The sequence below is a fragment of the Acanthochromis polyacanthus genome, chromosome 18 (assembly GCF_021347895.1).
Source record: "Acanthochromis polyacanthus isolate Apoly-LR-REF ecotype Palm Island chromosome 18, KAUST_Apoly_ChrSc, whole genome shotgun sequence".
Taxonomy (NCBI): domain Eukaryota; kingdom Metazoa; phylum Chordata; class Actinopteri; family Pomacentridae; genus Acanthochromis; species Acanthochromis polyacanthus.
Window position 1 is genome coordinate 842,779 of NC_067130.1, and position 15,993 is coordinate 858,771.

The 15,993-nt window shown below is 37.9% G+C and overlaps 1 protein-coding gene across 2 annotated transcripts in view; it reads left to right on the forward strand.

The window, feature by feature from the left end:
• Positions 1 to 7,897, forward strand: part of il11ra (interleukin 11 receptor, alpha) — a 59,346-nt gene extending 51,449 nt beyond the window's left edge. The window contains exons 10-12 of one of the 2 annotated variants that reach the window (XM_022208589.2): positions 3,097 to 3,199; positions 3,764 to 3,869; positions 4,399 to 7,897. In XM_022208589.2, coding sequence (XP_022064281.2) covers positions 3,097 to 3,199; positions 3,764 to 3,842 — 182 coding nt within the window. In that variant the 3' untranslated portion in view covers positions 3,843 to 3,869; positions 4,399 to 7,897. The remainder of the gene's footprint in view (positions 1 to 3,096; positions 3,200 to 3,763; positions 3,870 to 4,398) is intronic. The other variant, XM_022208587.2, reaches the window with a different exon arrangement.
• The last annotated feature ends 8,096 nt before the right edge of the window (positions 7,898 to 15,993 follow it).

Genomic DNA, 15,993 nt, shown 5'->3' on the forward strand with positions numbered 1-15,993 from the left:
ACATGTAGGACACAACAAGTACAAACTTCTACATGTAGGACACAACAAGTACACACTTCTACATGTAGGACACAACAAGTACACACTCCTACATGTAGGACACAACAAGTACAAACTTCTACATGTAGGACACAACAAGTACACACTCCTACATGTAGTACACAACAAGTACACACTCCTACATGTAGTACACAACAAGTACACACTCCTACATGTAGGACACAACAAGTACACACTCCTACATGTAGTACACAACAAGTACACACTCCTACATGTAGGACACAACAAGTACACACTCCTACATGTAGTACACAACAAGTACACACTTCTACATGTAGGACACAACAAGTACACACTCCTACATGTAGGACACAACAAGTACACACTTCTACATGTAGGACACAACAAGTACACACTCCTACATGTAGTACACAACAAGTACACACTTCTACATGTAGGACACAACAAGTACACACTCCTACATGTAGGACACAACGAGTACACACTTCTACATGTAGGACACAACAAGTACACACTCCTACATGTAGTACACAACAAGTACACACTCCTACATGTAGGACACAACGAGTACACACTTCTACATGTAGGACACAACAAGTACACACTCCTACATGTAGGACACAACAAGTACACACTCCTACATGTAGTACATAACAAGTACACACTCCTACATGTAGTACACAACAAGTACACACTCCTACATGTAGTACACAACAAGTACACACTCCTACATGTAGGACACAACAAGTACACACTCCTACATGTAGGACACAACAAGTACACACTCCTACATGTAGTACACAACAAGTACACACTTCTACATGTAGGACACAACAAGTACACACTCCTACATGTAGGACACAACAAGTACACACTCCTACATGTAGGACACAACAAGTACACACTTCTACATGTAGGACACAACAAGTACACACTTCTACATGTAGGACACAACAAGTACACACTCCTACATGTAGTACACAACAAGTACACACTTCTACATGTAGGACACAACAAGTACACACTCCTACATGTAGGACACAACAAGTACACACTCCTACATGTAGTACACAACAAGTACACACTCCTACATGTAGTACACAACAAGTACACACTTCTACATGTAGGACACAACAAGTACACACTCCTACATGTAGGACACAACAAGTACACACTTCTACATGCAGCGTATAAAACAGACACATGAAGGTTTTTTAGACTTGGAGTCTCTGACTGAAGCTGTTGGGTTCTTTCAGCTGCTCTCCTGAGGACCACATGTCTTCTTCTATTTGTGTCTCCTGAGGACCACGTCTTCTTCTATTGTGTCTCCTGATGACCACATGTCTTCTTCTATTTGTGTCTCCTGAGGACCACATGTCTTCTTCTATTTGTGTCTCCTGAGGACCACATGTCTTCTTCTATTTGTGTCTCCTGAGGACCACATGTCTTCTTCTATTTGGTCTCCTGAGGACCACATGTCTTCTTCTATTGTGTCTCCTGAGGACCACATGTCTTCTTCTATTTGGTCTCCTGAGGACCACATGTCTTCTTCTATTTGTGTCTCCTGAGGACCACATGTCTTCTTCTATTTGTGTCTCCTGAGGACCACATGTCTTCTTCTATTTGTGTCTTCTGAGGACCACATGTCTTCTTCTATTTGTGTCTCCTGAGGACCACATGTCTTCTTCTATTTGTGTCTCCTGAGGACCACATGTCTTCTTCTATTTGGTCTCCTGAGGACCACATGTCTTCTTCTATTGTGTCTCCTGAGGACCACATGTCTTCTTCTATTTGTGTCTCCTGAGGACCACATGTCTTCTTCTATTGTGTCTCCTGAGGACCACATGTCTTCTTCTATTTGTGTCTCCTGAGGACCACATGTCTTCTTCTATTTGGTCTCCTGAGGACCGCATGTCTTCTTCTATTTGTGTCTCCTGAGGACCACATGTCTTCTTCTATTTGTGTCTCCTGAGGACCGCATGTCTTCTTCTATTTGTGTCTCCTGAGGACCACATGTCTTCTTCTATTTGTGTCTCCTGAGGACCACATGTCTTCTTCTATTTGGTCTCCTGAGGACCGCATGTCTTCTTCTATTTGTGTCTCCTGAGGACCACATGTCTTCTTCTATTTGTGTCTCCTGAGGACCACATGTCTTCTTCTATTTGGTCTCCTGAGGACCACATGTCTTCTTCTATTGTGTCTCCTGAGGACCACATGTCTTCTTCTATTTGGTCTCCTGAGGACCACATGTCTTCTTCTATTTGGTCTCCTGAGGACCACATGTCTTCTTCTATTTGTGTCTCCTGAGGACCGCATGTCTTCTTCTATTTGTGTCTCCTGAGGACCACATGTCTTCTTCTATTTGGTCTCCTGAGGACCGCATGTCTTCTTCTATTTGTGTCTCCTGAGGACCACATGTCTTCTTCTATTTGGTCTCTTAAGGACCACATGTCTTCTTCTATTTGTGTCTCCTGAGGACCACATGTCTTCTTCTATTTGTGTCTCCTGAGGACCGCATGTCTTCTTCTATTTGTGTCTCCTGAGGACCACATGTCTTCTTCTATTTGGTCTCTTAAGGACCACATGTCTTCTTCTATTTGTATCTGCTGTGGATCTGCAGATGTTCTCATAAATCTGTTTAAAGTTGTCAGTGCCACATTTATTCCCACATTTTTATTTTTGATGTGCTTTGGTCCTTTCACAGCTCAGAATGCTGCTCTCTGTTGTTTGTGTGAACGCCAGTTGTTTACTCCTCTCCGGATGATAAACACATGTTTGTGTGAAGCTATGATGGTGGATTTAAAATTAACTTCTCACCAGAGAGTAATTAAACCCCAGAAGACTCACAAACTCTTTCTTCTTTCCTTTTTTTGGCGCTCACACAAACAGAGGAGACGTGTGAACTCCTCCATCATCTGACTGAGTTTATTTGTCTGTATTTGATTTTAGCTTTGTCTCCAACCCTCTCTGTCTCTGAATCTAATCTCTGGATTGTTGTCTGCGTTTTCTGGACATCACAGAATGCTCCAGCTCTTCTAACCTCCTTGCTGTTTGTTTCCTTCCTCCTCCCTCCAGATCCCACGCATGAGGATGACGGTAATCTGGGTTTGGTGATCCTCCTGGTTTTGTTCTCCGTGGTCATCCTCACCACCGTCCTTTCCCTCATCTTTGTAGTGTGGTAAGACACACACACACACACACACACACACACACACACACACACACACACACACACACACACACACACACCTGTGTGGTCTGCTTTCTCTTTGACTCTAGATTTTTTTTCTTTTCTGACATTTCTAGCATTTTTTCCTGGTAGACTCAAGTAACATCCATCTGTTTGCTTCAGTTCATTTTCTGTTCATCTTTCTTATTAGTATTAATACAGTTTACATTCACTTCAGTTTCATTTTATTGATATAGTGCCAGTTACAGGTCAGATTGTCTGAAGATGCTTTAGAGAACCACATGAACCCCAGAGCAGCCCTCAGGCATCTCTGCTTATGTTAGCTTATTTTAGTTTTCTGATTTATTTTAATTCTTACTTTTAGAAACTGCCATTTTGTACTTTGTATTCTTTGTTATTTCTATTTTACTACTAATCTCTGTAACTGTGTTTCTTCCTCTAACCTCTGTTTATTGTCTTGTACTCCTGCAAAATCATTTCCTCCAGGATGAAAAAAGTAAATCTCATCTCATCTCATGTCATCTTTTATTTCTCCGGTGTTTTCTTCTCCAGGATGAGACAGAGGCGGCGCCATCACGCCACCAAACAGGAGCTCACCTCCATGGTGAAGATGAAGTCCATGCCCATCTAATGTGAGACATGCAGCCGCTGAGTTTATGTCAGTTCACATCTTCTCTGCCTCCTTCTCTTTCATTTAGCTGCACACGTGTTGTTAATCTGTTGGCCACACATGCTGCTTGTTCATCTCATTTAACAGCCACTTAATCCCAATTAAGCGTTGATTCTTTCGGATTTCTAAAAAAAAAAAAAAAAAACCAAACAGGCTCTGAGCCAGTGAGAAGAGAAAAGTTCTGCTTCAGTACGAGCTGAGATCGTTCAAAGAGCTGCTGTAAACTGTGAACCTTCAGATAGTCAGCCAGCATGTCATTATAAGGCCAACACACACACACACACACACACACACACACACACACACACACACACACACACACACACACACACACACACACAGACACACACACACACTCAGATTATAACCTGTCAGTACTCCCTCCATCTCTCATCCAGCTCTGTTATTTAAATCATGCAGCGGTTCATTACGTTATGATTTATTTGTGTTTTTTTCAGCTTTCTCCTCCACTCTGCTCCCTTCTTTAACTCATTCCCTTCTTATCTTCTCCCCTCAGGTTCATCTAAAGCGTCTTCAGCCTCCACCTGTACCTCAGGAACAGGCTGACCCTCCACATCCACTACATCACCCACAATGCACCAGGATCCAGGACTACAGAGAAGACAAGCAGCTATATGCGAGTTCTGGAGGATTTCCCTGGACATACTCAGTAACTGCACTACCCACAATGCATCGGGAGACTCCCACCTGCTCTGTAAGGGGGCGGGACCAACACACCTGTTCACTTCAGCTCCTCGACGGGCTGCAGGAGAAACACCTGGAGATCTGAGTTCACTCACAACCAATGCTGCTTCAGACGGACCGATTTATGAACTTTAAAGACAACCAGTGCAGCTGCCAATCAGGAGGACTTTTATTTTGGTGGGGAGAGGAAGATGTTCTCCTCTTCACCTCTCAGAACTCCTCATTTTGTGATTTTTTTGAGAAGGAACTGATTCATGTACGTCCATTCTAACACCGACTGACCGACTCAACGCTGTGAAGGAAGCAGAACTTCTGATGCCAAAGCAGCGACCCAGGGCATTAAGGAGGACTTTAGGAGGCTTTAGGAGGACCCGGTCCAGGGAGAGGGTTATAGACTCTGTTTCATTTATCACTAGTGTTGTTATGTTGCATGATGCTCTCGTTATGTTGTTGTTAAGCACAGGTAGCCTTTTGTTTGAGCTCCTTCTATCCATCCACTGCTCCCAGATGTGTGAGGAAAAGAACAGGAAGAGGGAGAGATCCGGCCGTTCACGAATCACCAGCATTACTGAGATATTTACATCAATAATAAGCCGTTTGTTTTAGCTCTGCTCCACTCCAAACAGCCCATAATAGTCTGATTATATGTCAGCATTGCTTTGAGGAGGTTAAACAATGCCTGGGGTAAAAAGCAATAGTTGGGTTACATCAGATCTGCAGGTATTTTTACTGTCAGGTATAGGTTTCAAAATAAAAGCTTGATTTATTTTTTATACAGTCCAAGTTGATTTGTTCCCATTAAATAACACATTAAATGAATTGTTATTATATAAAGACGAAGAGAAAAAGGAAGTCTATAAAGTATGTGAAACTGAAAGAAGCAGTTAAATAATCCACAAAAACACCAAATCTAAGAGTTAAGACATGGCTGTAGGTTTAACACGCGTGTTTTAATCTGTTCTAGGTTCTGTCTGTTCAGATTTTTAATCAGTCACACAAAAATAGATTCGTGTTACAGAAAAAGAAGGAAAATGTAAATTGAAACACCCTCTGACAGCTGGTTTCTATAGAAATAAATGAGGGATAAAATAAACAGACAGAAGCACTTTGATTCCTTTAAAGTTCATCTGAAATGGAAAACATGCTGAGATACGTCTCACAGAGATGTTAGGAAGGATGTCCATGTGGGTTTAGACGGAAAAGTGCTGCTTTTAATGGAACAAAGTCAGCAGGAGCAGTTTACTGCAGCAGATCACATCTATCTGGATGTTCTAGATGTTATCTTCTGGATGTCATCTTCTGACCACCACAGTGAGGAGCTCCAGTAGACTTTCACTTAATTACTATGAATGTTAATGATGGTTTCTGCTGGAAATATTTGACATGTTTGGAAGGAAACAGTGAGGTTTAGGAGGAAATACAGAAACAGTAGCCATGGACACAGTCATGTTCCACTATCGAGTTTTCATCACCTGTTAGTTAGATCTGCAGTTTCTGGAGCTGCATCAGAGCTTCAGATTTCAGGGGTTTGGAGAGACGAACATGTACACGATTATCTGACAAGAGTGACTCTCGCTAACTGTCCATGTGTGGTCGAGATGTGAGCACACAGCGATGAAAATACCTCTAGAACATTTTACTGTCCTACAGACCTGGTGGCACCAGATGGAAAACATTTCTTTATTTCTTTGGGTTTGGATCCAGAGCTGAGCAGTTTGACTGAAACACAGGATGCATCCCAGTCAGACTATTTGATTGATTGATTGATTGATTGATTGATTGATTGATTGATTGATTGATTGATTGATTGATTGATTGTGTAGCTTCAGAAACTCGTGGTGCATCCTATTCAGACTTTATTTTCCCGGTCTGATGTCTGTCTGTTCCTAAAGCTAGCTCCACATTTATGCATGGATCCAGTTGAAGCTTCTTTTTTTGTTTTGTTTTTTGCATATTATTGTATATCGCACTTAAATCCATATGTTATACGTGGTGTTTATATGCAAAGAAAACAACATATTCTTTGGGTAGTTCACAGACGTGGTTTAGCTCAGTCCTGATCGTTCATTAGAACCCATAAATCAATACTTCAATATATTGAAACTCCCTTTAATTCAATACTACAACCAGTTAAGATAGATCAGATGCCAGGAGGATGAGCCATGTCTGGAGACGTCTCCCATCTTTGTGTCTTTCTTCCAGTTATATTAAGCTGTGTTACTGTATGATTACTGTATGGACGACGAGTTTACCGAGTTAGTCTTCAGCTTTCTTCACTGTTTCTTTATTTCTTTACCGTTAAATCAACTGAAAATTTATCTGCTTTTCTTTTTTCATCTCTTTTTGAATTTTGGTTGCACTCAAAGAAAGTAAAACCCTTTTATTTTGAAATGACTACAAAAGAAACAAATGTATTTTTTGCACAATTTACAGAGAAATGTTCCTCTGTCTAATGATTAGGTAGAATTATCTAAATATTCAGAGTTTTTGTAAAATTTTTAAAAAATTCAAAACCTGAATTCATTATTTAAAACTAGATGTGAATTTCTGAATTATAATATTACCACTAAATAATAATGCCAGCTGGAATATCCCTTTTATTTTGAAATTATTGATCATAACTACAAAAGGCCAAATATATTTTACACAATTTATAGAGAAAACTTTAAAAAGTTAGCTGTTTAATAATTTTTATGAAATGATCTAAATATCTAGAGTTTTTGTAAAAAAAAAAAATGTAAATACGATTTTAAACACATTAATTTAGAGTTCAAAATTTGATGTTAGTTTTTTAATAACAACACTACCTTCAGATATGAATCCCAGCAGGCATGTTGTGAATGTCACTAATAGTTCCCTTTAATGCTTCTCTGCAGATTAAATGATTTCTTTCATTCTTTTCTACTTTTTCAGGGTACAGATGATCAGATAATCAACCCACTTGATTCAGAATATTCAGTTTTTAGCCTGCCTCTGCTGGTTTTAGGTCTGTTTTCTTTCTGTATTGTGGGATCTGATTGGCTCGTACTCTTTCTGTCTCACTCTGGTGGTTTTTCTGTTTTCTGTGGACAGACGTCCATCCAGTCCTTTAATGTTCCTCCAGTCTGTGACAGCAGGTGGAGCCTGTTGGTTTTTAACTCAGTGACACTCAGGCCTCCATTCTCAGATGTACATAGTCTTTGTTTTTTTTTTTTTTTTTTTTTTTTTGCTTTATGTGTTCAACAGATATCACCATAAGCTGTTTTTGTTTTTGTTTTCTTCCTGTCCTGGTATGTTTCTGTGAAATAAATACTATTTTATCACAAACTTTACTGACATTTAGTATGTGGTCCAAAATATGAAAAAAATGTCATAGTTTAGTCTGTCATCCAAAACATGACAAAAATGTCATAGTTTAGTATGTCGTCCAAAATATGACAAAAATGTCATAGTTTAGTACGTCGTCCAAGATATGAAAAAAACGTCATAGTTTAGTATGTCGTCCAAAATATTACAAAAACATCATAGTTTAGTATGTCGTCCAAAATATGACAAAATTGTCATAGTTTAGTATGTCGTCCAAAATATGACAAAAATGTCATAGTTTAGTATGTCGTCCAAAATATTACAAAAACATCATAGTTTAGTATGTCGTCCAAAATATGACAAAATTGTCATAGTTTAGTATGTCGTCCAAATTGTGACAAAACCTCATAGTTTAGTATGTCGTCCAAAATAGGAAAAAAATTGTCATAGTTTAGTATGTCGTCCAAAATATGACAAAAACCTCATAGTTTAGTATGGCGTGCAAAATGTGACAAAAACATCATAGTTTAGTATGTCGTCCAAAAAATGACAAAAATGTCATAGTTTAGTTTGACGTCCAAAATGTGACAAAAACATCATAGTTTAGTATGTCGTCCAAAAAATGACAAAAATGTCATAGTTTAGTATGTCGTCCAAAATGTGACAAAAACGTCATAGTTTAGTATGTCGTCTAAAATGTGACAAAAATGTCATAGTTTAGTATGTCGTCCAAAATATGAAAAAACGTCATAGTTTAGTATGGCGTCCAAAATATGACAAAAATGTCATAGTTTAGTATGTCGTCCAAAATATGAAAAAACGTCATAGTTTAGTATGGCGTCCAAAATATGACAAAAACGTCATAGTTTAGTATTTCGTCCAAAATGTGACAAAATGTCATAGTTTAGTATGTCGTCCAAAATGTGACAAAAATGTCATAGTTTAGTATGTCATCCAAAATGTGACAAAAACGTCATAGTTTAGTATTTCGTCCAAAATGTGACAAAAATGTCATAGTTTAGTATGTCGTCCAAAATGTGACAAAAATGTCATAGTTTAGTATGTCGTCCAAAATGTGACAAAAATGTCATAGTTGAGTATGTCGTCCAAAATGTTACAAAAACGTCATAGTTTAGTATGTTGTCCAAAATGTGACAAAAACGTCATAGTTTAGTATGTCGTCCAAAATGTGACAAAAACGTCATAGTTTAGTATGTCGTCCAAAATGTGACAAAAACGTCATAGTTTAGTATGTTGTCCAAAATGTGACAAAAACGTCATAGTTTAGTATGTCGTCCAAAATGTGACAAAAATGTCATAGTTTAGTATGTCGTCCAAAATGTGACAAAAACGTCATAGTTTAGTATGTCGTCCAAAATGTGACAAAAATGTCATAGTTTAGTATGGCGTCCAAAATGTGACAAAAACGTCATAGTTTAGTATGTCGTCCAAAATGTCACAAAAACGTCATAGTTTAGTATGTCGTCCAAATTGTGACAAAAATGTCATAGTTTAGTATGTCGTCCAAAATGTGACAAAAATGTCATAGTTTAGTATGTCTTCCAAAAACTGACAAAAATGTCATAGTTTAGTATGTCGTCCAAAAAATGACAAAAACGTCATAGTTTAGTATGTCGTCCAAAAACTGACAAGAAAGTCATAGTTTAGTATGTCGTCCAAAATATGACAAAAATGTCATAGTTTAGTACGTCTTCCAAAATATGGAAAAAATGTCATAGTTTATTTAGTATGTCGTCCAAGATATGAAAAAAACGTCATAGTTTAGTATGTCGTCCAAAATATTACAAAAACATCATAGTTTAGTATGTCGTCCAAAATATGACAAAATTGTCATAGTTTAGTATGTCGTCCAAAATATGACAAAAATGTCATAGTTTAGTATGTCGTCCAAATTGTGACAAAACCTCATAGTTTAGTATGTCGTCCAAAATAGGAAAAAAATTGTCATAGTTTAGTATGTCGTCCAAAATATGACAAAAACCTCATAGTTTAGTATGGCGTGCAAAATGTGACAAAAACGTCATAGTTTAGTATGTCGTCCAAAAAATGACAAAAATGTCATAGTTTAGTTTGACGTCCAAAATGTGACAAAAATGTCATAGTTTAGTATGTTGTCCAAAATGTGACAAAAACGTCATAGTTTAGTATGTCGTCTAAAATGTGACAAAAATGTCATAGTTTAGTATGTCGTCCAAAATATGAAAAAACGTCATAGTTTAGTATGGCGTCCAAAATATGACAAAAATGTCATAGTTTAGTATGTCGTCCAAAATATGAAAAAACGTCATAGTTTAGTATGGCGTCCAAAATATGACAAAAACGTCATAGTTTAGTATTTCGTCCAAAATGTGACAAAATGTCATAGTTTAGTATGTCGTCCAAAATGTGACAAAAATGTCATAGTTTAGTATGTCGTCCAAAATGTGACAAAAACGTCATAGTTTAGTATTTCGTCCAAAATGTGACAAAAATGTCATAGTTTAGTATGTCGTCCAAAATGTGACAAAAATGTCATAGTTTAGTATGTCGTCCAAAATGTGACAAAAATGTCATAGTTGAGTATGTCGTCCAAAATGTTACAAAAACGTCATAGTTTAGTATGTTGTCCAAAATGTGACAAAAACGTCATAGTTTAGTATGTCGTCCAAAATGTGACAAAAATGTCATAGTTTAGTATGTCATCCAAAATGTGACAAAAACGTCATAGTTTAGTATGTCGTCCAAAATGTGACAAAAACGTCATAGTTTAGTATGTTGTCCAAAATGTGACAAAAACGTCATAGTTTAGTATGTCATCCAAAATGTGACAAAAATGTCATAGTTTAGTATGTCGTCCAAAATGTGACAAAAACGTCATAGTTTAGTATGTCGTCCAAAATGTGACAAAAACGTCATAGTTTAGTATGTTGTCCAAAATGTGACAAAAACGTCATAGTTTAGTATGTCGTCCAAAATGTGACAAAAATGTCATAGTTTAGTATGTTGTCCAAAATGTGACAAAAACGTCATAGTTTAGTATGTCGTCCAAAATGTGACAAAAATGTCATAGTTTAGTATGTCGTCCAAAATGTGACAAAAACGTCATAGTTTAGTATGGCGTCCAAAATGTGACAAAAACGTCATAGTTTAGTATGTCGTCCAAATTGTGACAAAAATGTCATAGTTTAGTATGTCGTCCAAAATGTGACAAAAATGTCATAGTTTAGTATGTCTTCCAAAAACTGACAAAAATGTCATAGTTTAGTATGTCGTCCAAAAAATGACAAAAACGTCATAGTTTAGTATGTCGTCCAAAAAATGACAAAAACGTCATAGTTTAGTATGTCGTCCAAAAACTGACAAGAAAGTCATAGTTTAGTATGTCGTCCAAAATATGACAAAAATGTCATAGTTTATTTAGTATGTCGTCCAAGATATGAAAAAAACGTCATAGTTTAGTATGTCGTCCAAAATATTACAAAAACATCATAGTTTAGTATGTCGTCCAAAATATGACAAAATTGTCATAGTTTAGTATGTCGTCCAAAATATGACAAAAATGTCATAGTTTAGTATGTCGTCCAAATTGTGACAAAACCTCATAGTTTAGTATGTCGTCCAAAATTGGAAAAAAATTGTCATAGTTTAGTATGTCGTCCAAAATATGACAAAAACCTCATAGTTTAGTATGGCGTGCAAAATGTGACAAAAACGTCATAGTTTAGTATGTCGTCCAAAAAATGACAAAAATGTCATAGTTTAGTTTGACGTCCAAAATGTGACAAAAATGTCATAGTTTAGTATGTTGTCCAAAATGTGACAAAAACGTCATAGTTTAGTATGTCGTCTAAAATGTGACAAAAATGTCATAGTTTAGTATGTCGTCCAAAATATGAAAAAACGTCATAGTTTAGTATGGCGTCCAAAATATGACAAAAATGTCATAGTTTAGTATGTCGTCCAAAATATGAAAAAACGTCATAGTTTAGTATGGCGTCCAAAATATGACAAAAACGTCATAGTTTAGTATTTCGTCCAAAATGTGACAAAATGTCATAGTTTAGTATGTCGTCCAAAATGTGACAAAAATGTCATAGTTTAGTATGTCGTCCAAAATATGACAAAAATATCATAGTTTAGTATGTCGTCCAAAATGTGACAAAAACGTCATAGTTTAGTATGTCGTCCAAAATATGACAAAAATGTCATAGTTTAGTATGTTGTCCAAAATGTGACAAAAACGTCATAGTTTAGTATGGCGTCCAAAATGTGACAAAAATGTCATAGTTTAGTATGTTGTCCAAAATATGACAAAAATGTCATAGTTTAGTATGTCGTCCAAAATATGAAAAAATGTCATAGTTTAGTATGTTGTCCAAAATATGACAAAAATGTCATAGTTTAGTATGTCGTCCAAAATATGAAAAAATGTCATGGTTTAGTATGTCGTCCAAAATGTGACAAAAATGTCATAGTTTAGTATGTCGTCCAAAATATGAAAAAACGTCATAGTTTAGTATGTTGTCCAAAATATGACAAAAATGTCATAGTTTAGTATGTCGTCCAAAATGTGACAAAAACGTCATAGTTTAGTATGTCGTCCAAAATGTGACAAAAATGTCATAGTTTAGTATGTTGTCCAAAATGTGACAAAAATGTCATAGTTTAGTATGTTGTCCAAAATGTGACAAAAATGTCATAGTTTAGTATGTCGTCCAAAATGTGACAAAAATGTCATAGTTTAGTATGTCGTCCAAAATGTGACAAAAATGTCATAGTTTAGTATGTCGTCCAAAATGTGACAAAAATGTCATAGTTTAGTATGTCGTCCAAAATGTGACAAAAATGTCATAGTTTAGTATGGCGTCCAAAATGTGACAAAAACGTCATAGTTTAGTATGTCGTCCAAAATCTGACAAAAATGTCATAGTTTAGTATGTCGTCCAAAATGTGACAAAAATGTCATAGTTTAGTATGTCGTCCAAAATGTGACAAAAATGTCATAGTTTAGTATGTCGTCCAAAATGTGACAAAAACGTCATAATTTAGTATGTCATCCAAAATGTGACAAAAACCTCATAGTTTAGTATGGCGCCCAAAATGTGACAAAAATGTCATAGTTTAGTATGTCGTCCAAAATGTGACAAAAATGTCATAGTTTAGTATGGCGTCCAAAATGTGACAAAAATGTCATAGTTTAGTATGTCGTCCAAAATAGGAAAAAATGTCATAGTTTAGTATGTCGTCCAAATTGTGACAAAACCTCATAGTTTAGTATGGCGTCCAAAATGTGACAAAAATGTGATAGATCAGTATGTCGTCCAAAATGTCACAAAAATGTGATAGATCAATATGTCGTCCAAATAGTGAGTTTGATATTAGTGTTTATCGTTATGCAGCAAAACTGAACCAAATTTCCGCCAAACACTGCTTCTTCTTACTGCAGTCTCTTCTGGACAGTTCTCTGTGATCTGACTGATGGTTTCTGATGATTCCTAAATGAAACTGCCTGTTGTTGCCTCTGATGGGCTTTAAGATGCTCTACTGGAAGGAAACCGCTCTCTGTAACACAAACATGTCGTCATCCGGCTCCAGCATCCTCAGGGTCCAGGTTTCGAAACTGCAGGAGTTTATTTTCTATTGTTCTCTGGGCCGGCGCTGATGTGAGGAAAGGTTTTCTCAGAAATCTTTGCTGTGCTTTTCTGGATAACCGGTCAGTAAACACAGCAGAGGAAGGTGTAGAGCTCCGGTTATTTAATGCTAGCTCACAGTGACTCAGTCCAACCACTTCCTTCCTCCTGTATTCAGGATATTCCCAGTTAACAGCTCAACACAGATAGCAGGATGAAGCTCCAGCTTCAGCAGCTATAGAGCAGGTTTCGTCACTTTTACTGCAGAGCAGTCAATCACACAATAACAGAGAAATAATGAGGTCAGCTGTGTTTCCTTCATTTCCCAGGATCCTTTAGGATCAGTTTCATTCATCATCATCATGTGACAACAGAGGACCACAGCAGGAATGGCTAAGATGTCTTTTTTATTACTTTCAAGTTGTTTAAATAGAAAAATGGAGCAGGACTTTTACATCAGGGTTAGTTAAGACATTTAGAGGGTGCTTTTATTTTGTTATTTTTTGGAGTTTGTTTTCACCTTGTAAAACCCAAATGACATTATTCACAAGAAGTCATTATTCACACCCTGTTTGAACTTAAAAATGAAAAAAAATACTGTGTGGGAGGGAAACAAGTGATCTCAAAGGATTCGCCTAAGCACAGTGCTTTAACATAAAAACACAATCTGTTGTGGATTTTGACAGATTGGAAACATTTTCTTTAGTGTCACAGTTTTCATCTAACCGCCTTCAGAAATGTAGAAAAGAGGAATAAAGAGTTGAAAAACGTGCTTCTACTGAGGAGCTGTCAGGTATTAATTACATCTGAGCATTCAGCACAAAAAGACGGAATCTGGAGACTCCTGTTGATTTTGCTCACTGGAAACATCGTGTTTACTAATCATCACCAAGTATGTCATATTTTTCCCTCCATTTCCATCAAACTAAACTAAGTTTTGATCATCGTGTTCTCATTAAACTTCAGCTGTAGAAAACGACCAACACTAACAGCTGACATGGTGATGGAACCACATCAGCGATAAATAGGACTTCAAAAATATAAATATCTGAATCTCAGCAGCAGCAGTCACAGAACGCCAACAACGGTTCTAAAACTCTAATTATGAAATCACAAACAATGAATAGACTCATGCAAAAATATCAACACACAGATAAGATCATCTTCAGATCTCATCTTAAAATGAGTCAGCATTGATCGTTTAATTCTTTTATTTATTTATTTTTTTTCCTTTGTCTGCATTTATTCTCATTGTTTAACTCCATGGAAGGGGTGTCAACACTTTATGAGATTAATGCATATTTTAGTCTTGCAGCCAAATATTTTATTATTTAGTGCATGCATGTGACCATCACCAGTCCTCCCTGAAAGCTAAGCTGACACTCTTTATTACATTTCCCTGTTTAAGAGCCAGGGAGGGCAGTGCTACACCTCAGTGGTGATGTGAGGGGAAACAAAGGGTGGACAGGATGAGAGGGGATGGACAGGGACAGGGACTAGCAAGCGGTGCTATTACAGCTGAAGAATATCAGGTGTTGTGTTATTCCCAACTAATAATTACCCATCAATAAGACAAACAAGCAAACACATACACAAGAGAACAGAAAACCAAACAAACAAATAAATAAATAAGTGAATAATTAGCCAGACAGTACTGAACACCATAGTTGTGGGTGTCATGTTAGTATAGAGTGGAATAGGCCAGAAGATACTAGAGGAAGATACTAGAGAAAAGGAGAGAGGGTTTAGTTTGAGATTAGACTCTGGAGAGAGTCTCAGCACATTCCGGCGGGTCCCATCACTGCTCAACAGTGGAACTCGACAGGAGCTGGTGGGACCTGAGCAAACATGCACATGCAAGTGTGAAAGACCCCGAAGCCCAGAACAGCCATCACAGCAATGCAGGGCCAAGCCGACAGGGCACCCCCCCCCCCACAGGCCGAGGAGCCACGGGGCAGCGCCCCCAGAGAGCAACCGGGGCCACCGTGTACCACACGGACCCCGAAGACAAGAGGGTGCAGCCACCGACACCCCCAGCACGCCAGAACCGACCCAGGCAGCCCGGGGCAAGAGGATCCACCCGCCACCCAAACCCCCACACCCCACCCCCCACCCCCAGGGGGGGCCGACGGCCCCAAGCAGCCAGGAAGCCAGACACAGGGGCAGAGCGCCCCACCGAAGGGACGGCAACCAGCCCATCACCGGGCAGGCCGCCACCGGAGGCCGGCCAGAGGTAACCGGAGCCGGGACCCAATGCGAGTCCAGAGGGCAAAAATGGACAGAGCGGTGGGGCCCGGCAACGCCAATTCTTTTATTTTCTAAGGAAAAACTGCAAAAATTCACTTCAAGTTTACCAACTAACCAGAAAACCACTCTGGGTCTCTGTCAATAAAAGCACTTTTAATCTGTAGATGTAGGCTTTAAGGAAAAGTTTTAAACAGTAAATTATGAAAGAAAACATTTGAACTCAGATGTACTGATAATAAAACTAA